This window comes from Chelonia mydas, chromosome 1 (assembly GCF_015237465.2).
Source record: "Chelonia mydas isolate rCheMyd1 chromosome 1, rCheMyd1.pri.v2, whole genome shotgun sequence".
NCBI lineage: Eukaryota > Metazoa > Chordata > Testudines > Cheloniidae > Chelonia > Chelonia mydas.
This window is the reverse complement of record NC_057849.1, coordinates 61,793,722-61,821,344: the sequence shown is the minus strand read 5'-3', so window position 1 is coordinate 61,821,344 and position 27,623 is coordinate 61,793,722. Positions and strand designations below refer to the sequence as shown.

The 27,623-nt window shown below is 38.4% G+C and overlaps 1 protein-coding gene across 4 annotated transcripts in view; it reads left to right on the top strand.

Annotated features, from left to right (window-relative positions):
• AKAP11 (A-kinase anchoring protein 11) overlaps positions 1-27,243 on the top strand; it is a 67,525-nt gene extending 40,282 nt beyond the window's left edge. For 2 of the 4 annotated variants that reach the window (XM_037894660.2, XM_043533348.1), the window contains 4 exons: positions 8,406-8,489; positions 9,206-9,252; positions 16,717-16,877; positions 22,790-27,243. In XM_037894660.2, coding sequence (XP_037750588.1) covers positions 8,406-8,489; positions 9,206-9,252; positions 16,717-16,877; positions 22,790-22,936 — 439 coding nt within the window. In that variant the 3' untranslated portion in view covers positions 22,937-27,243. The remainder of the gene's footprint in view (positions 1-8,405; positions 8,490-9,205; positions 9,253-16,716; positions 16,878-22,789) is intronic. The other 2 variants (XM_037894664.2, XM_043533356.1) reach the window with 1 other exon arrangement.
• The last annotated feature ends 380 nt before the right edge of the window (positions 27,244-27,623 follow it).

Here is a 27,623-nt window from a genome sequence, read left to right as displayed (position 1 = left end):
CCTGCTGGTAATAGATTTAGTTGGGGATTGGTCCTGCTTTGAGCAGGGGGTTGGACTAGATGACCTCCTGAGGTCCCTTCCAACCCTGATATTCTATGATTCTATGATAATAGTCCACCTTACCTGATCACTCTCGTTACAGTGTGTTCAGTAACACCCATTTTTTCATGTTCTCTGTGTATATAGAATCTCCCCACTGTATTTTCCACTGCATGCATCTGATGAAGTGAGCTGTAGCTCACGAAAGCTTATGCTCAGATACATTTATTAGTCGCTAAGGTGCCACAAGTACTCCTTTTCTTTTTAAAAATGAGGAGGTTAGTTAAACAGAAATTAAAAGGTACAGCACCAAAACCGAAATCCCTGCAGGATGCACGGAAGCTTTTTAAAGACCCCATAATAGAGGCTCAGCTTAAATGTATACCCCAAATTAAAAAACATAGTAAGAGAACTAAAAAAGAGCCACCATGGCTAAACAACAAAGTAAAAGAAGCAGTGAGAGGGAAAAAGGCATCCTTTAAAAGTGGAAGTTAAATCCTAATGAGGAAAATAGAAAGAAGCATAAACTCTGGCAAATGAAGTGTAAAAATATAATTAGGAAGGCCAAAAAAGAACTTGAAGAACAGCTAGCCAAAGACTCAAAAAGTAACAACAAACATTTTTTTAAGTACATCAGAAGCAGGAAGCCTGCTAAACAACCAATGGGGCCACTGGACAATCTAGATGCTAAAGGAGCATTCAAGGACGATAAAGCCATTGCAGAGTAACTAAATGAATTATTTGCATTGGTCTTCACAGTTGAGGGTGTGAGGGAGATTCCCAAACCTCTGAGCCATTCTTTTTAGGTGACAAATCTGAGGAACTGTCCCAGATTGAGGTATCATTAGAGGAGGTTTTGGAACAAATTTGATAAACTAAATAGTAATAAGTCACCAGGACCAGATGGTATTCACCCAAGAGTTCTGAAGGAACTCAAATGTAAAATTGCAGGACTACTAACTATAGTCTATAACTTATCATTTAAATCATCTTCTGTACCAAATGACCGGAGGATAGCTAATGTGATGCCACTTTTTTAAAAGGGCTCCAGAGGTGACCCCAGCAATTATAGGCAGGTAAGCCTGACTTCAGTACCGGCCAAACTGGTTGAAACTATAGTAAAGAACGAAATTGTCAGACACATAAATGAACATAATTTGCTGGAGAAGAGTCAACATGGTTTTTGTGAAGGGAAATCACGCCTCACCAATCTCCTAGAATTCTTTGAGCGGGTCAACAAGCATGTCGACAAGGGGTATCCAGTGGATATAGTGTATTTAAATTTTCAAAAAGCCTTTGTCAAGATCCCTCACCAAAGGCTCTTAAGCAAAGTAAGCAATCACGGGATAAGAGGGAAGGTTCTCTCATGGATTGGTAGCTGGTTAAAAGATAGGAAACAAAGGGTAGGAATAAATGGTCTGTTTTCAGAATGGAGAGAGGTAAATAGTGGTGTCCCGTAGGGGTCTGTACTGGACCCAGTCCTATTTAAAATATTCATAAATGATCTGGAAAAAGGGGTAAACAGTGAAGTGGCAAAATTTGCAGATGATAGAGAACTCTAAAGATAGTTAAGTCCCAAGCGGACTGCAAAGAGCTACAAAAGGATCTCTCAAAACTGGGTGACTGGGCATCAAAATGGCAGATGAAATTCAATGTTAATAAATGCAAAGTAATGCACATTGGAAAACATAATCCCAACTATACATATAAAATGATGGGGTCTAAATTAGCGGTTACCACTCAAGAAAGAGATCTTGGAGTCACTGTGGATAGTTCTCTGAAAACAACCACTGCAGCAGCAGTCAAAAAAGCAAACAGAATGCTGGGAATCATTAAGAAAGGGATAGATAATAAAGACAGAAAATATCATATTTCCTCTATATAAATCCATGGTACACCCATATCTTGAATACTGTGTGCAGATGTGGTTGCCCTGTCTCAAAAAATATATATTGGAATTGGAAAAGGTTCAGAAAAGGGCAAGAAAAATTATTAGGGGTATGGAACGCCTGCCGTATGAGGAGAGATTAATAAGACGGGGGCTTTTCAGCTTGGAAAAGAGATGACTGGGGGGGAATATGATACAGGTCTATAAAATCATGACTGGTGTGGAGAAAGTAAATAAGGAAGTGTTATTTACTCCTTCTCATAACACAAGAACTAGGGATGCCAAAATGAAATTAATAGGCAGCGGGTTTAAAACAAACAAAAGGAAGTATTTCTTCACACAATGCACAGTCAGCCAGTGGAACTCCTTTCCAGAGGATGTTGTGAAGGCCAAGACTATAACAGAGTTCAAAAAAGAACTAGATAAATTCATGGAGGATAGGTCCATCAGTGCTTCTTAGCCAGGATGGGCAGGGATGGTGTCCCTAATCTCTATTTGCCAGAAGCTGGGAATGAGTGACAGGGGTTGGATCACTTGATGATTACCTGTTCTGTTCATTCCTTCTGGGGCACCTAGCATTGGTCACTGTCAGAAGACAGGATACTGGGCTAGATGGACCTTTGGTCTGACCCAGCATGGCCGTTCTTACGTTAATTCAATTTTCAGGGAGGATTTGGTAATTTTGTTACTGACAGATTTAGTTCCTCATAATTAATATTTTGAAAAGATTCCTCTGTTTATGTTCAGTTGGGGCATGCATGTTGGGTGCGTTGCTGACTGTGAATCTTATCTGTAGTGAAGAGGAAATAGAACAGGCTAAAAAATCATACTTTTCCCCCATCGTTGAAGATTGTGTTGAGATTTGCTGTTCTAACTTTTGCAAGCAGTAGGTTAAAGAATGAGGAGTTTGACTTGTCAATCATACAGAATGAATTCAGTGCTATGCTCCTTGCTGTCGTAGGTACAGATATGTTCTGGAAATATATCTTTGCAACTTATGCTTTAAACATAACGAAGAATAGAGTTAAATGTATTTTAGAAATTGGTTCAAATGATCTAGAATTAATACACTTTCTGCTACGAAAATATTATGATCACCATATTTATGTACTAAAGTGAAACATCTCACTTAAACTTTGAAGTATTTTCTTGCATTTGCTTTACATTATGTTTCTGGATCAATGTGTTAATTCAGTAAACAAAGTCTGCCTAAGTGATAGTTTATGCAATACCATGTAATTCTCTGAGAATGCATGGGTGGAACTAAAAGCAGAATTTGGATGCTGAAGTGTGTGAAGTCAAAATACAAAGAAACAAATATTCAGGGAGTTGGAAATAAAAGTAAAAGCAACATTTTAAAGTATTTTGTTTTCTAGTAGCATCTAATTCATATGCTCCTAACATTTGCTTATAGGTGATTGTTTCCTGCAGTCAGTTTTCAGTTAGCATGGAAGGCGATGGACAATATTAATATTTATTGAACTAGTCAAAATAATTGACTGTTTTTCATAGTGTAGAATAGGTTAAAGTTTATTTTTGAAGAGCAGAACATTTGGTTACATACCTTTTCGTAACTGTGGTTCTTCAAGATGTGTTGCTCATGTCCATTCCATTACCCACCCTCCTGTCCCTCTGTCGGAGATGCCGGTAAGAAGGAACTGAGAGGGCGTAGGGCCAGCAGTGCCTGATATACCGACTCATGAGCATGGGACTCCAGGGGGCATTACAGCTGACCCTAGGCTACGGCAAAAATCTCTGACGACTGTGCACGTGGGCGCGCGCACACACCTAGAATGGTATGGACATGAGCAACACCTCTCGAAGAACAGCAGTTACAAAAAGGTAGGTAACTGTTTTTTCATTGGTCCACATGATGGCAAAATATACACCACACTGATGTTTTTGTAGCTACTGTATTGTTTTGAGTAAGGAGCTGAATTGATTAGCCTGAGGCACGTAGCACTAAAGTTAATTCTGCATATTTACATATTAGTTTTGCATCAAATATCTGTTTTTTGTGTTGAAACAGAAAGATTACTTTGAACAGCAGAGAGTGCTTTAATCATTCTTAATAGTCTTTGCTGCAATAGTTTTTTGTAAAGTTGTAGTAAACAGGTTTCATTGGATTTCATTTCCTCTATCTTGCTTCTAAGCTCCCCTGTGAAACATTTTATAGACATACAGCCCTCCATCCCATCAATTAAGTCACGTCCCATCATCCCCAAATATCTCCTAAATAGAAGTGGTAAGTGACTTTCCTTTGCTCTGAATTTATTTATCTAAATATGCATCTATTCTCCCCCTTCCTCCCCCACCCACCGATGTCGTAAGAGGGACTGGTTGGGTCTACTTTTATTTAGACTTGATTTTTCATACATTCTCTATTCAAAGTACACTGAAATAAAAGCCCTTTTGTGTCAGCAGCATTCTGTAGCTCCCTCTCTTTCAGAGCTCTGAATTCTTCACTCTGCCACTGAAAGGATTAACAGATGCAGGGCCGGCTCCAGGCAGCGGCTAAGGAAGCACGTGCCTGGGGCGGCCCCTGTGAAGGGGCGGCATTTCGGCCGATATTGGGGTAGCGCTTTGGCGGTTCTCTCGCCGCCGTTTTTGGTCATTGTTTTTTCTTTTTTTTGGCTTGGGGCGGCAAAAAAGCTCGAGCTGGCCCTGAACAGATGTATGGCTAGGGAGATCTACTTTACAGACACAGCAATTCACTCCTTTTTCTGTTTCATCATTGAAGCCACCTGTTAAAAACCTCTGTATTGGACATATATAGACAATATCACTTCAGGACATTCAGACCTAGTGCTAAACTGCTTTTTCTTTTATAGCTACTTGCTGTACCAGTAAGTCACACATCATCAAAGATTATGTGTGGTAGTCTGGCTGACACCATCTTTGGCATTGTAGGTACTTGTAGAACTGATTTCTATCCATAGTGCTGATATAGTACGGTTCAGTAGCACTGTGAACAGTTATCAGTATCACTAATAATCATCAAATTTAAAAAGACCCCAGTATATAACTTTTATCATTGATCTTCTAAAGAAGCAATAGACCTGTTTCCCAGCACATTCAGAAAGCAAAGCACAACCATAAATAGAGGCTATCTCCCTACTACCTTACTTAAAATGTGTTTTCCTTTTGACGTTTCTAAACTGTCTTCCAGTGCCAAGAGTTTTTATCCATTCAGTTGGGTGGTTCATACGTTTTGCTTTGTGACTTGTGATTAGATTTCAATTCTAAAAGGTAGCCATCCTGCAGCAAAAAAACTTCAGGACCAGACTTCAAAGAGAAACTGCTGAGCTTCAGTTCATTTGCAAGTTTGACACCATCAGCTGAGGATTAAACAAAGACTGTGAATGGCTAGCCAACTACAGAAGCAGTTTCTCCTCCCTTGGTGTTCACACCTCAACTGCTAGAAGAGGGCCTCATCCTCCCTGATTGAACTAACCTCGTTATCCCTAGCCTGATTCTTGCTTGCATATTTATACCTGCCTCTGGAAATTTCCACTACATGCATCCGACGAAGTGGGTATTCACCCACGAAAGCTTATGCTCCAATACGTCTGTTAGTCTATAAGGTGCCACAGGACTCTTTGCCAGTTCTTATACGAACATTCAATCAGTTCTGAAACTGAACTGGAAGTAGACGTTCGGACATAATCTTCCGTGTGGAAGAAATGGATAGATGTCAGGCTGTCTACAGAACTGAGTAGACAGTATCAATGCACAGGTTACGTTTAGTTAGGCTTGGCAAAACTCAGTTTCTTTATTTATTTATTTATTTTTGCCATTTCAGTAAGTAATACCAGTTTTATTTTTATTTTTTTCCAATTTTGACTATTACTCACTGTTGGGGAAATTATGTCGGGTAGTGTTGGGGTTAGGGTTTGGGCAGAGCTTTAGGGCATGCCCAGCACTGACAGCAGAGCTGCAGGGGGCTCCCTGTACAGTTGAGGGGCCCAAGACACTGGGGTACAAGGTGCAGAGGAGGCTGTGTCCTGGCCCGGTACAGCAGAGACTCCCTGGCCAGGTCTGTAAGGAGGAGGACGAGCTGTTCAGGTTGCTGCTGAACAGTTCCTGCCTGGCAACAATGTCACGCTCCTTGCTAGAGGGTGAGCAGGGCCATGACTCGGAGCTGCAGAGGGCTCTCTGTGCTGCTGCAGGGCTGATGACTCTCAGTTCCTGCAGCACCAGGTACACTGGGGAGGCTGCACTCACTCTGACTGTTACCAATGGATATTTTCATCATTTCAGTATTTTAGCTGAAGTTGATGTTTACAGACATCTATTGATTTATACTGAATCCTGCCAAGCCTATATTTAGTTATTGTCATAACTGTAAGAGCTAGACTCATAATTTGTATTGGTTTAGATACTGATGCAGAGGATGAATTCCCCAGAGTAAAGCATCTGCACCTCAAGCTGTTGCAGTCCTGTCCAGCGTGTCTTGCTTTCCTCTTAAATATTTTCCATGAGAAGAGTATATTCTGTGTAGTGACTCTTAAACAATCTTCTGACAGTATATATACTTATCTTGATGGGATTTAGAGAGGTTTGTTCAGCTTTTGGATTGAAGAGAGATTGGAATAATGCAGATCCTGTGAAGATGCAGGAATGGGCATCCAGCTTTAGGAGACAGGATGCCTTGAAAGAGTAGTAATTGGTTACAAAGCCTTATATCTCCAATTTACTGTAGCGAACATGACCCGGGATAATTCTAATGCAATAGCCTTTGTAAAGGTGGTTGGTAGCTTTTAGTTCAGCGTCTACATGTACATAATACAAAAGACACTTACTTGACAGACCAGCAAGTTTTACTTATTCCATGGGTTTCTCTATCAGTCATGGATGAGGGCAGTGTGCAGAAACCTTATAATAATCCTGTCTGTTCACTGCATATTCTGTGGATAGATGACTTCATTCTCCAGGGATCTAGCATCTAGCAACAACACAAAATTCACTTTACAAGAAAACGGATACTTTGCTACTATACAGTCTAGCCAAGTGGCTGAGTATCTAGTTTGAGTAATTCAAACATTAGTGCGGCTCATTGAAAATATATAAAGCTGCTGCATAATCAGAGCAGTATTATGTACAAGATAATTCTGTTAGATTCCAAGCATCATACTTTTTTTCTTTTACAATCTGACTGAGAACCTAGTAACTTTTTACTGATCTCTTTTAGTTTCTGTTTGTCTTTTAGTTACACTTCAGAATTTCTAGATGAAAGGTGCTATATGTATATGTAAAGCAATCATCTGAATAAACTATATTTAATGTTTGTGCTGTGGAATGCTATATTTGTAATTCAGAACTAAAAACTTCATTTGTTTTGTATATATAGAAATGAAAATGTTCACATAGTATATAGCACACTGCTGCTTGAGAAATATTTTCACAACTGCCTGTATAATAATTAGTTTGTGTAGTATTGTAATTATCCATGTTATTGTAGTAATTGCATATTGAATACTTATGTGAATTTGAGAATTTTTTTTTAAAGCTGTGCCATTTTATTTGGTTTGCTGCAATTTTAGAACTTAATTGCTTTCTTTGTAGACTCTAGAAATCGCTGCTTTTGTTTTTCTTTATTGGAATAGTGAACAGACATACTAAAACACAGCATGTTCTAGTTAAATGCAGCAAACTGGCTGAATCGGAGGTCTGCAACATTTTTTAAAAATATATTGGAGGGCTCCAGGCATTCAAGTTAAATTAGCATTCACCTCTTTGTTTTACGGTGGTGATTTACCCAATTTAGCCCTGTCCTGTGTAGAAACATAAAAATAAATTCAATCTGTCTGTGGAATGGATCTCCAACTACTAGTGAAATAGAACCTTGCAGCAAAGCAAGAAGTCATGTTTTAGAAGTGTTCTAAAGAATAAAGAGCAGTTTTTAAAAAGTCACCTGTAAAGAATTTTATAGTTCTGATGAAATAAAATATTTTCTGCATATTTAATTATTTTTCAATTCTAAACTTTTCCTGCTAATCAGACCTGTTGTAGATCACTGCTGGGGTTTTGGAATGAGATTTACAAAATATTTTTATTGTGAAGCCTTCTTCACAGTGTTTACTTGTACAAGCTCTTGCCTAATATTTTATATGCATACACTTACATTGTGACCTGTGAGTAGTCCTGTTGAAATCAATGAGACTATTTGCACAAATAAAGATCTGTAGATTTGGGCCCAAGGACAGAATTACTGTAAACAGTGACTTGGAAAATGAGTGTGATTACAAATTAATCTTGTCACCTGTTTATAGCGCTCACCAGATTTCATGATTGTGCAGTTTACTATTCTGAACAGTCCTGATGGTCATGCTTATATTCTGTTCCAGCAGACCTACTTAGGAAATTGCAATGCTCGTACATCAAATATCTTGACAAAGCAGCTTTGAGGAAAATAAAGGTTCTAGTTTGAGCTATTGTTCTTTTCTAGTTCAGCTCTGTTCTCTTCTTCCCCTGCCAGTAATGGTAACAGCAGTAGCTGGAGCAGTCTTGGTTTAGAAGGAGATATGTATGAGGAGAATTTATCCTTTCCAACATCAGACAGGTTGGTCGAGTCCAGAAATTTAAACAGATAGGTTCCTCATAATTAATGCATGAAATCATCACTTTTGAAGACGAGGGATACAATTTATGTGCTAATCTTATACATTATCAACATGCTTTTTTCACTTAATCATGACGAGTTCATACTGAATGGATAAATTCTGCTGTGCTAAAATGCAAATGTCTAATTGCAAAATGAAAAATACCTTTTGTGCATGTTCTGCTTTGCTAGTCTATAAGTCGTTCATTTACTTTGTCATGCAAACGACAGCTTGCTTCCTACAGGATTTCTGTTTTTGTTTTTTCTTTTGCTTCAGCTTATGAAAACTTTTTAAATTGTTTTATAGTGGGGTCTTTAATATGAATAATATAAACTAAAAGAATGCAATGAGCTTTTTTTTTTTTTTTTTTTGTAATGAAGCTAAAAAAGTTTCTGGCTTAAAAGTAGCAACATGTTTTTTTCCTTTTTAAAATGCCTAAGAATATTTTTTCATGTTAAGATAGGATTTCTTTTAGTTTTGTTTTGTTTTTTTAAACCTTGGGAACTTGTTAACAAACCCAATTACAACATGAAATGGTGTAAGAAGCAAAGATGCTTTTTCATGATCATGTTCCTTTTCTCTTTAACACTCATGACTGATTCTTAGGATTGGCTCCATCCATCATGAATGTACTGGGTATCTATTAATTCTCTGATATTTTATTTTTAAAATCCAGCGATGGAACAGAAGATAAGGATGAAGACCCTAGGGATTCTGTAGAAGGTAATGATGATTTCAGTACAGGTTGCTGTAACTGACTTTTGTAATTTACATGGGTTGTTTTTAATAATTATTTTGCTTTGGTAGTAGGTACACACACACCAGTGTGACAACCCTGTTATACAAAGAGGTTTACATAGCACACATCATGTAAGTGTAAAGGGATATTGTTAATCTAGAACCATTTAGGGTATATCTACCCTGCATCTTGGAGGGAGCCTCGAAGCGTGACTCCACAAACTTGCAACAGTGGGGCTTAGCATGCTAAAACAGCTGTGTAGATGTTGCTTTGATGTTGCTACTCAGGCTGGATCTTGGGGGGGCTTGAGAGCCTGAATGACAGCCTGATTTGCAACATCAAACCATGTCTACACAGCTGTTTTTAGTATGGTAGCAAAGCCCTGCTAGTGTGAGTTTGTGGACCCGGACTGGGAGGCTCCCTCCCAGGTGCAGTGTAGATATACCTATAAACACTTTCTAATGCCCTTTAAACTATGGTATATGGAAAATATAATATGTACCTTTATTCACATAAGCCATTGAACTCTGTGTCTAGCTCATTGGAAGTGTAAATTCATGTGTCTGTCTTCATTCTGTGGAAGATATTAACTACAGGTGATTTTAACATTTCTACAAGGACTGTGTTGAGTGCACATTGACCCAGATTCTCTGCTGTGCTGTTTCCTTTTACTGAAGCACAGAACAGGGTCTGTCGGGAACTTGTTACAGCTCGTTAATTCTGAGGGTAAATCTGCACCAGCTCCAGCGTAGATGTGAGCTGCCAAAGGATTTTACACTAGCAGAGGATAGCCAGAATACACTGTGCTCTGGGCATGCTCCTTCCCTGTCCCTGAGAAGGGCTACTAGGATGATCAGAGGAATGGAAAAGTACTTTGAGAGGAGACTCAAGGAACTTGGCTTGTTTAGCCTAACCAAATGAAGGCTGTGAGGAGATATGACTGCTCTATAAATACATTAGAAGGATAAATACCAGGGAGGGAGAGGAGTTATTTAAGTTAAGCGCCAATGTTGACACAAGAACAAATGGATATAAACTGCCATCAATAAGTTTAGGCTTGAAATTAGACAAAGGGAGAGTGAAGTTCGAAAACAGCCTTCCAAGGGGAGCAATGGGACCAAAAAACCCAAGTTTCAAAACTGTGCCTGGTAAGTTTATGGAGGGATGAGCCTGCCTACAGTGGCATGTGGCCCATCTGTGACTGCTAGTAGCAAATATCCGCAACAACCAGAGACAGGACACTAGATGGGGAGGGCTCTGGGTTACTACATGGAATTCTTTCCCAGGTGTCTGGCTGGTTGGTCTTGCCGACATGCCCAGGGTCCAGCTGATCACCATGTTTGGTGTTGGGAAAGAATTTTCCCCATGGTCAGATTGGCAGAGACCCTGTGGGATTTTGCCTTCCTCTGCAGCCTGGGGCACGGGTCTCTTGCCGATTTAAGCTTGAGTATATGGTGGCTTCTCTGTAACAGGAAGTCTTTAAATCATTTTGAGAACTTCAGTAACTCAACTATGGGTCTGTTACAGCAGTCGGTGGGTAAGATTCTGTGATTTACAGGAGATTAGACGAGATGATGATGTCCATCTCTTCTGGCCTTAAATTCTATAGGTCTGTGAGCCCGAGGCCAGATGAAGGGGGTCTTGTGTTAGAGCTGGTTATGACACCTCTGTGCCAGCTGAGATTCCCATATATTGAGAAGATGTTTTAGATGGGACCACAAGGAGTTTGCTGACTGACAAGGCCACTGAAGTGTGACAGAATAAACCTCTAGTTAACTCTTTCAACTAGGGAGTGAATTTTGCTGCACAATTTCAGTGACTTGATGTGGGGAAACATACTTTCTGATGTGGAATACAACCACAGTCTTTTGAAAAAATAAATTAGTAGCTGTTAAGGAAAAGTAAAGGAAGTTTGGCTTGCCATTAAGCATCTGAAAGAATCTGAGGGAGATGACTGACTAAATTAATCCTGCTTCTCCTGTCTTTATCTACACAATTATCTTTTTAATAGCTAATACCCTTTGTGTAATGTCATCAAATTGTATTCTGCTCTGAAGGTATACTGCAGTGCCTTCAATATTAAATTGTTAGCTTTCCTTGTGTTTCCTATTTGATTGAAAGAGCCTTAAATTGTAGCAGAGTAGCGGCCGTGTTAGTCTGTATCCGCAAAAAGAAAAGGAGGACTTGTGGCACCTTAGAGACTAACAAATTTATTAGAGCATAAGCTTTCGTGAGCTACAGCTCACTTCATCGGATGCATTCAGTGGAAAATACAGTGGGGAAATTTATATACACAGAGAACATGAAACAATGGGTGTTACCATACACACTGTTACGAGAGTGATCAGGTAAGGTGAGCTATTACCAGCAGGAGAGCGGGGGGGGTGGCGGGGGAACCTTTTATAGTGATAATCAAGGTGGGCCATTTCCGGCTGTTGACAAGAACATCTGAGGAACAGTAGGGGGGGGAATAAACATAGGGAAATAGTTTTACTTTGTGTAATGACCCATCCACTCCCAGTCTTTATTCAAGCCTAAGTTAATTGTATCCAGTTTTTAAATTAATTCCAATTCAGCCGTCTCTCGTTGGAGTCTGTTTTTGAAGTTTTTTTGTTGAAGACTTGCCACTTGTAGGTCTGCAATCGAGTGACCAAAGAGATTGAAGTGTTCTCTGACTGGTTTTTGAATGTACTCTTAGCCCAGCAGAAGAATCTGTCCTATCTCAGGGCCTCTCCTTCTGCCCCTCCACCTCCACGAACGTGATACAGTTCTGTGGTGACCTAGAATCCTATTTTCGACATCTCCGACTCAGGGAATATTTCCAACACACCTCTGAACAACATACTAACCCACAGAGACCTTCCTACCAAGACTACAAAAAGAAGGATTCTGGGTGGACTGCTCCTGAAGATCGAAACAACAGACTGGGCTTCTACATAGAGTGCTTCCGCCGACGTGCATGGGCTGAAATTGTGGAAAAGCAGCATCACTTGCCCCATAACCTCAGCCGTGCGGAACACAATGCCATCCACAGCCTCAGAAACATCTTTGACATCATAATCAAAAAGGCTGACAAAGGAGGTGCTGTCGTCATCATAAATAGGTTGGAATATGAACAAGAGGCTGCTAGGCAGCTCTCCAACACCACTTTCTACAAGCCATTACCCTCTGATCCCACTGAGGGTTACCAAAAGAAACTGCACCATTTGCTCAAGAAACTCCCTGAAAAAGCACAAGAACAAATCCGCACAGACACACCCCTGGAACCCCGACCAGGGGTATTCTATCTGCTACCCAAGATCCATAAACCTGGAAATCCTGGATGCCCCATCATCTCAGGCATTGGCACCCTGACAGCAGGATTGTCTGGCTATGTAGACTCCCTCCTCAGGTCCTACGCTACCAGCTCTCCCAGCTATCTTCGAGACACCACTGACTTCCTGAGGAAACTACAGTCCATCTGTGATCTTCCTGAAAACACCATCCTAGCCACTATGGATGTAGAAGCCTCTACACCAACATTCCACACAAAGATGGACTACAAGCCGTCAGGAACAGTGTCCCCGATAATGTCACAGCAAACCTGGTGGCCGAACTTTGTGACTTTGTCCTCACCCATAACTATTTCACATTTGGGGACAATGTATACCTTCCAATCAGCGGCACTGCTATGGGTACCCGCATGGCCCCACAGTATGCCAACATTTTTATGGCTGACTTAGAACAACGCTTCCTCAGCTCTCGTCTCCTAATGCCCCTACTCTGCTTGCGCTATGTTGATGACATCATCATCATCTGGACCCATGGAAAAGAAGCCCTTGAGGAATTCCACCATGATTTCAACAATTTCCATTCCACCATCCATCTCAGCCTGAACCGGTCCACGCAAGAGATCCACTTCCTGGACACTACGGTGCTAATAAGCGATGGTCACATGAACACCACCCTATACCGGAAACCTACTGACCGCTATGCCTACCTACATGCCTCTAGCTTTCATCCAGACCACACCACAGGATCCATTGTCTACAGCCAAGCGCTGCGATGCAACCGCATTTGCTCCAACCCCTCAGACAGAGACAGACACCTACAAGATCTTTATCAAGCGTTCTTACAACTACAATACGCACCTGCTGAAGTGAAGAAACTGATTGACAGAGCCAGAGGAGTACCCAGAAGTTACCTACTGCAGGACAGGCCCAACAAAGAAAATAACAGAACGCCACTAGCCATCACCTTTAGCCCCCAACTAAAACCTCTCCAACGCATCATCAAGGATTTACAACCTATCCTGAAGGACGACCCATCACTCTCACAGATCTTGGGAGACAGGCCAGACCTTGCTTACAGACAGCCCCCAAACCTGAAGCAAATACTCACCAGCAACCGCACACCACACAACAGAACCACTAACCCAGGAACCTATCCTTGCAACAAAGCCCGTTGCCAACTGTGTCCACGTATCTATTCAGGGGACACCATCATAGGGCCTAATCACATCGGCCACACTAGCAGAGGCTCGTTCACCTGCACATCTACCAATGTAATATATGCCATCATGTGCCAGCAGTGCCCCTCTGCCATGTACATTGGCCAAACTGGACAGTCTCTACGTAAAAGAATAAATGGACACAAATCAGATGTCAAGAATTATAACGTTCATAAACCAGTTGGAGAACACTTCAATCTCTCTGGTCATGCGATTACAGACCTAAAAGCGGCAATTCTTCAACAAAAAAACTTCAAAAACAGACTCCAATGAGAGACTGCTGAACTGGAATTAATTTGCAAATTGGATACAGTTAACTTAGGCTTAAATAAAGACTGGGAGTGGATGGGTCATTACACAAAGTAAAACTATTCCCCCATGTTTATTCTCCCCCGCCCCCCCCCCCCCCGCTGTTGCTCAGATGTTCTTGTCCACTGCTGGAAATGGCCCACCTTGATTATCACTACAAAAGGTTTTTTCCCCCCCGCTCTCCTGCTGGTAATAGCTCACCGTACCTGATCACTCTCATTACAGTGTGTATGGTAACACCCATTGTTTCATGTTCTCTGTTTATATAAATCTCCCCACTGTATTTTCCACTGAATGCATCCGATGAAGTGAGCTGTAGCTCACGAAAGCTTATGCTCAAATAAATTGGTTAGTCTCTAAGGTGCCACAAGTTCTCCTTTTCTTTTTAAATTGTAGCATCCATCAAGTGGATTATAAGTACAACAGTTCTTGATCTTTAACTTTTTACACAATTCCAAAATGTTTTCTAGAGTTTAATATATTTCTCTTTTATTATGGAATTTTGTGGTCCATTTTTCTAGTGCAGCTATTTCGATTTTACCAAGTTATCCACTCATCATTCAATGGAGAGAATTGTTGTTTCTTATCATTTTATTGCTTGCGTTATGGTATCACCCAAAGACCACAATCAGGATTGCGACCCTTTGTGCGTGCTGAGCAAACACACCTGCCCTGAAGAACATTAGAGTATGTCACAGTGTGTATCATGTCAGTCACTAGTTCTGTCTACTCTAAACTAAGAGATGGGTGAGGTAACATCTTTTATTGGACCAACTTCTGTTTGATGAAAGAGATGAGCTTTCAAGCTTATGCAGAGCTCTTCTTCTGGTCAGAACTCTGTGTTCGCTCGAAAGGTTGTCTCTCTCACCAACAGAAGTTCAATTAAAAAATATCACCTCACCCACAGGCACCAACTTTCCAATGTGCCAGGGGGTGCTCGACCCCAGGCCTCACCCCCACTCCTGCCCTTCCCCCAAAGCCCCACCTCTTTCCACCCACACGTTCCCCCAAAGCCCCACCACCCGACTCCACCCCCACCCACTTCTTCCCACCCCATCCCACCTCTTCCTCACTCATGCCCCGCCTCCCCCCCCCCCCCCCCCCCCCGAGCCTCCTGCAGGCCACGAAACAGCTGATTGCGGCGGGCGGGAAGCACAGGGAGGGAGGAGGAGGCGCTGATCGGCGAGGCTCGCCGGTGGGCAGGAGGCACTGAGGGGAGGGGGAGGTTCCAATAGGGGGGCTGCTGGTGAGTGCTCAACAACCACCATTTTTCCCCATGGGTGCTCCAGCCCCAGAGCACCCCAGAGTTGGCGCTTATGACCTCATCCGCTATGTCTCTTTAATATCCTGGGACCAGCACAGCCACAACAACACTGCGAACGTTCTCTAAGCTAATTTTATTTGAGGTACCTTTCCAGCTACAGGATTGAGAATTCAGTTTCTTCAGTGAATAATTAGCATATGAAACTGAAAAGCATGTAATCACTGGGCAAGTTCCATATGTAGACATGTTACCACATCGCTTTCAATCCACTTGAGTATCGGGGATTTTCTGAAATTAGCATTTTCCTCCTATGGCATGTCAAGCATCCAGGCATATAGCCAAATCATCTTCCCATTGCTTGCCAAATGTGTACCTACTATTAACTGTTGGTTCCCCCATTGCCAGTTACACTCCTTTCTTTTTTTTTTTTTTTTTTTTTCCCCTCCGAGAGGCAGTCCTCCTCTCCATTACAGGATCTCTCTTCCTCCTTGCTGAGCTTTACCACATTGGTGTGAACTTCAATTAAATTGTGTGCTACAATAGAATTATATAAATTATAGGCTTTCACGGAATAGAAGCTAAACTGATGTAAGCTATGCACTTTAATACAGGCATTTAATACAAATAGTCATATATCTGGGAACAAAGAATGTAAGCCATACTTAGAGGAAGGGGGACTGTATTTTGGAAAGCCGTGACTCCAAAAAGGACTCAATGATCATCACAGATAACCAAGTAAATCTAAGCTGCCTTTGTGATGCTGTGGCAGAAAGGGCTAACATGTTTAGTTTTATTAATAGCGGAACATCAAGCAGGAATAGGGAGGTGGCTGTTGCCTCTCTGTCTAGCATTGTTGAGACGACGACTAGAATAGTGCGTCTAGTTCTGGTACCCATACTTTAAAAAGGATGTTGAAAAATTGGAGATGACTCAGAAAAGAGTAGTAAGTATGGTTTGAGTTCTGGAAAAATGTGTCTCACAGTGAAATGTTAAAGGAGCTCAGTCAACTTAGTGTTTTGTATAGAAGGGTAAGAGACAGTTTGATCAGAGTGTAATTTGTACAGAGAGAAGTTATACTAAAGTGCTATTTAATCTCGCAGTTGAGGGTTTAACAACAGCCAGTGGTTGGAAGTTGAAGTTAGCAAACTTCAGACTGGAAGTAAAATGAAGATTTTTAACAATGAGGATAATTAATCATTTAAACATATTACTAGGGGATGTAGTAAATTTTCCATATTACTAGGGGATGTAGTAAATTTTCCATCCTTTGGAGTTAAAAATGATGTATTTAATATATGCATTTTCATTAAATGTCTAGTTCAGCTGTCTCAAGAGTCTGCGGTTGACTTGCAGATTTGATCATTTGTGTTTTATTTTTAATATTAGGTGTGGGACAGGTAGGAAAGGCATTGCTAATAGTGAATGTTGACATGGAACCACATATGGTGGACCCCCAGTTGAGAACGACCCTGCAGTGGCTGGCAGCTTCCGAAACAGAGGTCTCCGAGCTTCGTTTTCATGACACTGCTACGAAGGAATTCATTCTTGTGAGTACTGTGGTGTTGCCATGTGATTGCAAAGTGTGATTAGATTTTTTATGATATTTATTATCTGTTTCTACTGCACTTGCCAATGAAGTATGAGGTATTCAGAAAAATTACTTAATTATTTTAAGCCTTAGAGAGAATGAGAGCCTGTTTGTCTCTGAACATAGCATATACAGAATTGTATCAGGTGCTCATTTAACCATATATTTTAATGAGTTACTTCATTTAAATTTAATCAAAAGCAGATAAAATATAAAAGCTTCCCTTTAACTGAATAGACTGTATTTTCTAGCATTATTTTTGCAGTATTTGTTTCAGTTACCAAAAAATTGACCCTTGCCATTGCCAATACCTTGTCCACACAAGTGAACTTAAATTGCAGTTATTTGGTTTATAGCTTAGTTTAATATTTTGATTGTACAAATCTTATTACAGTTGTGAATGTACATTTATTAGCAACAGAGGAAAAAGTTTAACGTCTAATTAAACTTGATTTTAAGTGTATTTTCATTCCAGAGACTATTACAAAGCAAATAGTTAGTTTGAAGAAAAAGACTTTACAATAAATTATCCACATTTTCCTATTTAAACAGTTTTTTGAGTGTGTGTTTGTACACCATTTATTTATTATGTAACCAAGAAGAATGAAGGAAGGCTTAAAGAAGCCCAACTGATTTCAGGGTTTTGCATGTGCCTTTGGGGAGAGCCAAAGTATTGTAATGGAGACTGACCTGGGGATCCCTCCACTTCTGATGGGCTTTGAAAACGTGTTCCTCTTGTGGTCCTGTCCTCAAAGATTATGCGGTGACAATCATTCCTATTCATGATTAAATACTGTATTAAATATAAAAAATGTTAAATTACAGTCTTTTGAGTCACCTTTGAGAAGACAGCTACCTTTGGGAAACAGTGGCTTTTAGCAAGTTTGGGAAATGTAATCACAAAATCAGTATGCTATAACAAGTGAATCATTTAATGAAAGCATGGACTTCTTTTGTTTCCAAGTAGTGAGATTGATAAGAATGGTGTCCTGTCAGGTGTTCTACTTTTCATGCTGTTGACATGTAAAGAGAGAGATTACCCCTTAACATAGTGTCATGCATCTTAGAATGAAGATCTTGGCAGGATAATTTGTGATAAGTGTATTTATATCTAAGAAAGCGGGACTACTGTATTTTGGATCATTTCGATGGTTTGATGTATTGACGTTTCAGCTTATTTGGTGCTTTGTGAAGTTCAAGCAGCTAAAGCAGTTGTTTTGTATTGTCCCATGAAAAACCAGATTTATTTCTAAACTCTTCGTGTGAAGAAACTCATGTACTGATTCAAAGAAGTCCAGAAGATTGCAGAATAATTAATGGGAATATTGAAAAATGTGTGTTCAGTATTCCATTTCTTGAAGATAGATAAAAATAATTTAAAAGACAACATAAAACTCATATTTCTAATGAAAATCAAAATATTAGGAGTAACAGTGAATTTTATGTCTACTTTTTATGTCTAATTTTATGTGAACTTGGAAAGGGATCTTATCAAGAGGATTTATCTTCTGCATTCTGTTTGCCTCCATTAGCTGTGGAGACATTCTACAAATTTCATTTCATTTTCCCATTGTGTTTGTCAGTTTTGTAAGTGCTCTGGGGATAGTTTTGCACTGCTCAATTGTCATATGCATGATTCAAAGCCCGTTCAAGTTCTGTGATATTCTTTGCATTGACTAGAATGGGTTTTGGATCAGACCCTATATTCCTGCTTGGGAATCTGTTTTGTTTCATCTATCATTCTTTCCCCTCCTTTCATACTTGTTTTATTATTACTTGTTATTTCAGGCATTTATATAGCACCCACGGCATGGTGATGGGACCCATATAAATGCCTGTATTTATAGTAATACTACTTGTACTCAGTGAACACGAGAGTCAGGAAAAGATCAGCTGAACGGGAGAAGCCTCTGCATACTTAGCACATCTCTCTTCTAGCCTCATGCCTTTACCTACTCTGATTTCTTTAGGTGTCAGACTTGGGGTACTAACACTTGAATTCTCACAGGAAGGGATCTAGAGTTAGGGTTAGATGCATTTTTCAGCCAACATTTATTCTGTCTTTAGATACCTCTTGTATTTAGAGGAACCCTCTGGAAAAGAGTTGAATATACACCCCTAAAGATTCAGGAGAGAGGCAAGACAGTACATATGTCTTATCCATATGACACTGCCACTTCTCAACTTTAAGATTGACACATCCAGATGCAACATACAACTTGCAGGTGTTACACTCCCACTTACACAGTCTCAGTAGAGCACACCATACTCTCCTGGGACCACACCTTGCTTCCTAATTGTGTAATCATTAATTAATCTCTTTAGCAGAGCTCCAAACCCTTAAAGGGATAGGGCAATAGATTTAAGGGACAGGGCTCAGGTAAACATAATCCTAGCATGCTATTATGAGTGCTACATTGGGAGGTAGTGGTCACACTGTCCAGAAAGCATCAGAATATGAATCTTCTTATGTTTTGAAGCAAGGTTATCAGTGTCATTTCTGGATAACTCAGAAAACTGTCACCAGAGGATTGAAGATTTGGAGGATGAAAGATTTTTCTAAAGTGATTCTTAAAATTTCATTTGTTCTTATTCATTTGGGCTTCATTCCTGTTATAATTCCAGTTTGGACAGAGCCCCACTTAAGAATCAGGGCGTTATTAAAAATTTCCGGGTTTCCTTAAAAAAACAAACAAAAAAAAAAAAACCTTGTTTCCTATGCACAGTTTCTTCATCTGTAAAATGGGAAAATGCTGCTTCTCAAAGCACTTTATGTAGTACTGTATAAATGCTAATTGTTGTTGTTTATTGTTTATTAACATTATTTCTTCCAGATATGATGATAACCTTCCATAAAAACATTTTAACATTCCCAACAATCAGATACATCAACCAGTAAACACCAGGCACATTGGTCCTAATTCTTGGACTTAGAGTAACTCCTTTGATTTCAGTTCTTTCAGTGAATTCAAAACAGCAAACTTCCAAACTCTGTGCATTTCACTTCTTTACTTTTTATTTATTCTATTTGCTTCATTTGTGCATATGAACAAGGCCCCATTGTGCTAAGCTCTATACAGTAGTAATAGAGTAGTAATATGCAGTGTAGTAGACAGTTCCTGCCCTGAAGATGATGTAAATAAGATTTAAAAGTAAACAGGACAGTGTTTTAACCTCTCAAGGTCTTTTTATAAAGAATATGTAATTGTTTAAATCAGTATTTCGTGAGATGGGGGGGGGGGGGGTTGGGCATACAAGCTGATTTTCAAAAATGGGTACCTAAAATTTTATGCCTCTAAATCCTTATTTAGATACTTAAGTTACCTAATATTCTGAAGTACACAGCACTGCCCCAACTGGCCATAACTTGAATCCCAATATATAAATAGAAGTACCTCTGAAATAGCTGCCAGGTGAGATACCACTACTTTGAAATTGACAATCCTTGACACCAACAGAACAGAACAACTCCTACTAAAAGATCTCATAAAATCTGAACATATGACCTATATCCTTCCCCTTTTGGGCTTATTGTCGTGGGGCCTGTCCAAGTGAATTTAATACACATTGGATCAGGCCCTTAGCTAGTTTAAAAAACGGAAAAAAAATAATCAGTTCTTAAACAGACAGCTAGTTTTTTAACCAAATGATAACTCACTTAACTCTCATCTCTGTATCATGCACACTTAATAAAGCTACTGTATCCCTTTTCTGTAAGCCCAACAAAGAATCCATTATTCTTAACACTTGCCACCATTCATCAAATGCAGTAACAGGAAGCTCAACAGAGTTCTGGAAAGTGCACGATTTAAAAAAAACAGGGAGCAATATAAATAGTTTTTAAAAAGATGACCATCATTTATAAAAGGAAAAATAATTACAACTGCTGACTCAAAGGAACAAAACTGGACCTAACTATTATAGGCGTCCTGGCCTCCATCCAGCCATTTAAAAATTCCCCATTTCTACTTGAGTAAACTGAAATATATAGCTGTTCTGATGACAGTAGGAAACAGACCAGTCTGATGAAGAAAGTATGGGCTTGACCTTTGAACCCTGAATTGAAACAATAAGATTTAGAAGAGCCAGATGCTGTCTTTGCATCTTTGTTTTATTATATTTTTACTTTCCCAGTATATGAATTACAAAAACTGATAAAAGTGTTTTACAATATATTTACTTAGCCACTAGAAAATAATCCTGTTTAAGAACATCTGCCAAATTTATGTTTGGATTATGACAAATGAGCAGCCTCACTTCTGGAATCTTCATGAAATAGTTATGCTATAGAATATAAACTTGGTTTGGTCACTCTGCATTATTTTAAATCTGATACCCAGATATTTTCTAGATAGTTTAGTCAGTTTTTGCATGTATACGTGCATCAGAGTTGTGTCCTTGTGGTAGGATTGTATAGGATATAATAAAAAACCTATACAATTAAATAATTATACAGATTTAAATAGTAATTTCTGTAGAATTCTGTTGGCTTCATTCCTATTGAATTCTGTAGGAATTTTACATGAGGAATTTCACTCAGGTTAGTGCGTTGAAGACTAGAGCACTTCCTGCTAGCACAAGTTAGTTGATTTTTGTATTTGTTTTTGTTTTGGGGGTTGAAATGGAAAAAAAAATCAGTTTGGTTTGAACCAGAACTGAATTTTTTCAGTTTTCTTACAAAAATTAAGAACTGAAATATTTTTTGGTTTGGGTCAAATGAACCATTTTGTTTGATCATTGAATTTTTGTTTTGTTTTCCGTATCTGGCTGTTTTTATGTGGTTTTCAGCCTTTTGTTTGTTTGTTTTGGGGTTGTTTTTTTAACTGAGCTAAATGAAATGCTGTTTCAAAGTGAAAAGACAAAAAAAATTGTTGTGACTTTTTTGATTTTTTTTTCTTTTTTTTTTTGGTTGGCCATAATTTGACATCATTTGCTAATAGTTTCTGTGCCTCAAAAAATTAAATTTAGTATTTGCCAGTTTTTTAATATTTGCCCAGGTCTACTCTCCTCATTTAGACAAGAGTGGTAGATGTGTTATAAATCTATTTCTTTTGCATTTTACTTCCTCTTGATGTGGAATATTTGTTAGAGAGGGGATTCAACCTGGACTAACAGCCTTCAGTTACTGAAGACAAGCATGGATGAGCTAAATGTAAAGAAAAACAATGGGCGCAATGGTGGAAGAAATTTTAGCCCAGAATAAAAGGTTGTAAAACTCGAGGCTAGCAAAACATGTTCATTTGTCACTGTCTCCCAGTGCTTAGTATATATCTAATATATGAGGATTCCTGGTTCAGACCTCTGAGGGAAAAGTAGTTTCCAACTACACTGACTCTGCTTGTAAGTGGAAGTTTAACTTATTCTTGTTTTTTTTTTTTTTGTTTTGTTTTCTTTGGAGACAGTGAAATTTCCTAACTGGAGACTGTGTTTCCGTTGAGGGTAGAGTGTATATATACCAACCAAACCACACTATATGTTGTGAAAGGAAAATCCACATCCTTACATTAATCCTTACTTTTGTCTTTTACAGTATTGCATGTGTACTATTGGGGGGGGGGGTGGCAAATGCATTAATCTGATGTTCAGAATTTCCTGTTTTCTGCAACCCACATGAACCACAGACCACATAGCTGTGGGACCATATCACTTGAAAATGTAACTTCCTTGAGAAGAAATTTTTATGGAAACTAACTAACTTAAAAAAATGTTTGGTCCTTGAGGAAGTTTTGTTTTTATAGCTGTGGAATAATGTTTAACTCTTCACAGCTGGTTTTCTAATGAGACCTGATGTTTCAAGGAGAATTTTCTTAATTGTTAATCATTCAAGCTATTTATTTCACTAGCTTAAATATTTTATTATTGTTTCTCTAGCTTACAAAAAGACTGAGAGAGAGGGACTGGAAAGTGGGAGATCTCTTGCAAGCAGTGCTGAAATACTGTGAAATGATGGAGAAGACTTCTGATGGGGATAGACTTCTGAATAAACCTTTATTTGGCTGGCTTCTGGAAAATGTCTGAAAAATCCAGAGACCCAATATTCTTCCTTTCATTTCTTCCTTTAGAAAGAGACATGAAGGACAAAGATGTATAGTGTTAAAATTTAACTGATGAATGGTCTATTAACTGTCAGCATTTTAAGAGACTTTGGGGTGAAAGTAAATATAGCTGTTCTGTAGGTATTTTGTGACACTGTACACGGTATGATTATCCAGTGCATATCTTCATAATTGATATTAGAGTATTGTGTCCATCCACGCATATTTGTATATACTGCTGTGTTCAGACTATAGAATGTGTATGAAGAAAGATCTTGTCCATGGACAATAGTTGACAGATGATAAAACAGGATATATAGGGATTCCGACTGAATTGGTATAGTTGTTTATAATTGGAGGCATACTATATTAATAGCATTATTAAGTTTGAATTGCTAAAGAAACATGTTTCAATTTTACTTGCCACCATTTTTATTGCAAATTTTTTGTTTTGAAGCATTTTCATATATGTTGGTATGACATATCAATGTGTTAGAAATAGTAAATACTTGTTGGAGATTTTCCTCTTGGAATTTTGCCATCTTTTCAGAAAAATAGTTCCTTATCCCTGATCCTTCACATATAAATGATTTTTGTGGCACAAACTGATCTTCTGAATAAGGAACACTTTAAAATAGTAAATTTTCTTAAAATATAAAACAAGAAAAGTTTGCAAATTGGTTGTCATTTTTCTTAAATACCTTTTGCTAAAATTCTTGTTTTTAAAGGAAGCCATTCAATCAAGTCTTTTAACAAATGGAATTGTGAGGCTGGTTACTAATGCTGTCTCCTTGTCCTGTGGTGGAAGGGTTTGTCTTTGTCTGTACATGCTTTTGGTTTGTAAGTGCTAGTAGTTCATCATCTTCTTTTGTTTTACAGACCCTTTAGGGGATAAAGTGCTCCCTGATAAATATCAGGATGCTATCTCAAAAGTGATGTCACTGCAAGAGAATCATAGGGCCTTATCTGTTTTGGAACTTAAACAGCCAGCTGACTTCAAAGGACTGTCACTGTTTAAATCACCAAATTTAGAACCAGATCCTGAGAAGTTGAGAACTTACAATGGAAATTGCGTATGCTCAGCAACGCTCACAATTTCATCTTTGGTTACAGATAAAGGGTCCATGCATAGAACTGGTGAACCCACCAGCACTTTCCTTGCAGTGCCATTGTGCTTTGAAAAAGTATGCGAGTGCTCATCTTTTAGCCATTACAGTAATCTGGGTTTTAAAAGACCACCCGCTCTCCCCCCCCCCCCCCAACATTAGAATATGGTTAAGATACAGGTCTTTCTTCACACCAAACTGAAAGATTACTTAACTTTTAATGGGAGTCCTCTTTTGTGTGTGTGAGAGGTACTCTGTGTGTGTATGTATGTGTATAATATATATATTTATATAAAATTAATGTATATAACCTAGACCACTGACACCAGTTTAAATTTCCAGTTTCTGATGTCTGCTCGGGTACTGTTACCAGAGTTTAATTTCATGTCACTGTATCATCTCATTAATTGTAAAAACAATTGGTGCCTCATGGCAAAATTAAAAAAAAAAAAAATCTATTTAGAGATAATTTTGTTTCATATGGGCAATTTGGTCTAGTTGATTTAAGCATAGCACAAGGAGACAGTTCTAATCCTAGCATTGCTTCTGATTTGCTGTGTGCCCTTGCCCAAATTACTTAACTTTTTTGTTTTATCTCCCCCAATGTGTATAATGCAACTAATGACAATTGTTTTTACAGTGCTTTGAAAATATGAATTAGGGTTTGTTGTTTTGTCATCCTCCCCGAGCCCTACCCCACTCCCTCCCCCAAAAATATATTTTTCGGGGGCTTATGTTTTCCTGGTATGTGTGCATGTGCATAGTTGGTTGATTGTCCTTTTTGTTTTCTTGTGAACATTGGATCTTTCTGCTTAGTCCTCATTTGAAACCAAGCTCTGTTTGTGACCTCTCCTGTTTGGCAGAGCAATCAATAGAATTATCACAAACAGAAAATTGACTTTAAATGATAAGCGACAAGAGCCAAATGAATCTTAAAAACAGTTCCACTGTGCTAAATTCTTCTCTGATTTACAGTCTTCGCAATCCCTTTAGTGATCTTTCAAGGGTTGAAGGACAGCACAGAATATTGGTCCAGGGTTTCCAAGTCCCCATTAGTATCCCAAATTAAAACAGGGATGAGAAATCCAAAAAATAATGTAAATACTCCACTGTCTGGAGAAAAAAAAACAAACAAAAAAACAATTTTCCAAAAATTTCCATGCAACATCAACAGATTAACCAACTTGTAGAATATGATGGGTTTCTAAAAAGTTGGTTAACAGATTATCACTTTTTTATGAGGTTGCTTTTCTACAAAAGGTAGACAGATGAGCAGGTTCTTGACATTTATTAAGGTTTAAACAGTAGTTAAGCAGGAAACAGTTCATTTACGTTAAAATGTTAGTATAACTTTTTAAAAGTGATTCTTGCTTGGAGACTTTGGCCCCAAATATATATCCACGGTTTAACTGCATTGACTTAAGTGGTACATCAGGAATGAATTTGACTCATTAGCTTTTTCTCTAAGTAACATATAGCATAGATTTCAAATATGTGTGTAGGTTTTTGATGGAAAATACTTAATTTTTACTTTAAAGTAGATAATATTTTTACAGATCTTCTTTAAACTTATGTTAAGGCATTGTCATATGGCTTCAGGACTCTTTTCAATTACCAGTTGGATATTAAAAATAGGAGACAAGTTTACTGATGATTTAACTTTCATACAATTGTGTCATTAAATAAACAAAACTATAACATTTCATGGGAATCCTTATCCTGAACAAATCTGATTGACATAATCTGTCCTGTTAATAAGAAAATTGTCTTCTATTCTGAAGTGTATCAAAGGTTATTCAATAAACTAGTTTATTTAAACCATTCCCTTCAGAGTACAGGTGTAATGAAATGAAAATTCACTGTGAACGAGACAGTGGGCCACATGATGATCTCTCAGATCAGAGCAAATCTAGGAGTCTCCAGGATTTAGACTAGATTAATAGAGCAGAATTTATCCCATTATGTGTATTGTGTGTATGTATTGGCATACTAAAATTAGGGAAACTTGTTTTGGCTATTCTTTAATTTTAGATTGATAGAAATATATGAAATAGTTACTGTTCCAGAATACCATTTAGTAACCAAATTATAAATTATGTCTTTGGTATTTTGAAAATTGGTAATGTTTTGATATATTTTGTAAGATTCTGTAGTTAAAGCACGTTTAGAAGGGTCCCTCTATAAAATAGCAGTGAAAATGACAATGTTAAAACAAATATATTTTCTCTTCAAATTTGTAAAACAAGATGCAAACAAAAGCCTTAATATTTGGATTTTTTAAAAGCATTTCTAACAAGCCCATATGGTAAAATGCCATCAGCAAGATCTAGTATTTCCCTTTCAAAATGAGAACACGAAATAACTCAAGCCTAGGCACTTATTTAAAAGTCATATAAATAGTACATCTGTCCTTGGTGCTCTTTGAGCTAAAAAATCACCATTCCAGAACTTAGGTCTCTCAAAGATGTATCAGATTTTGAATGTTACATTTTTCTAATGTAACTATATATATGGGACCTCTTCTGTAAAGAGATGCACAGACTTGGGAAGGTGGGAACGCAGTAAGTAGTAAACATTGTCACCAGCACAAGAGGAGCTAGTATTTGCATTCACTATTTACAAAGCATTATTTGAAGGAATAAAATATTGGTTTCAGAAATTTGTGTTGTTTTTGGTTTAGTTTAACAATTTCAGCTTTTCAGCAAGAGCCACTACTGTCAAGCTTATACTGTACTTGAGCTTTGAAGAGGCAAGTACAGTGTCTGACCACTGTAGTCACTTTATTTTGTACCATCTTTGTACATTCCTGTTGTATAGCTGGCGTTGTAGTTCTAGAGGGTCATTGTTCTTTGTAATGTCTGAATAGTATTTAACTGTAACTGCTGCTTATTTGGTTACTTGTGCATTCTTATGATAATTCACAGCCCAGTTTAGTGACTCAATTGTATACCAGAAGCAGTTTGAATAACTTTAAATGTTTATGTAACTATACTAAATGAATACAATATGAAGGTCTTGTACTGTAAAAAAAAAAAAAAAAAAAAAAAAAAGACATCTTTTGCCATTTTAGTAATTTGATGATGTATTCAGTTACCAGATTATGAACTTCAGGTTGCACTAAATTTGTCCTTGTTTTTAGCAGTGGCTTCAAATAAAACAAACACATCTTGTGTGTTGTAATGCTTTTGTGAGGACTGTCATTTATTATAAACTCTTAAAATTTTCTTTTCTTTTCACTCTCACAAACTAAGTAGGATTGGTCTTGGTTATGTGAAAGAACTCAAAGGATGGGACAGTAAATAGTGCTAGTGCAAGAGTAGATGTCCTTCTAACTAAGCACTAAATCAGTGTCCCAGCAGGATGTTAAAAAACATTGTCGTGCTCTCCTTGGCATGAGAGGTGAAAACCAGGGTTCTGACCACTTGTAGTGAAGATCTCATGGTCCTTTTTATGAAAGTTAGCGAAGTTAATCCTGGTTTTCTGCCAAATTCCAAGTTGAGAATTGCATCCTGCCCACCTAAGTCTCCCCTACACTTGTCAGTTCAATACAGTGTTCTTCACTTC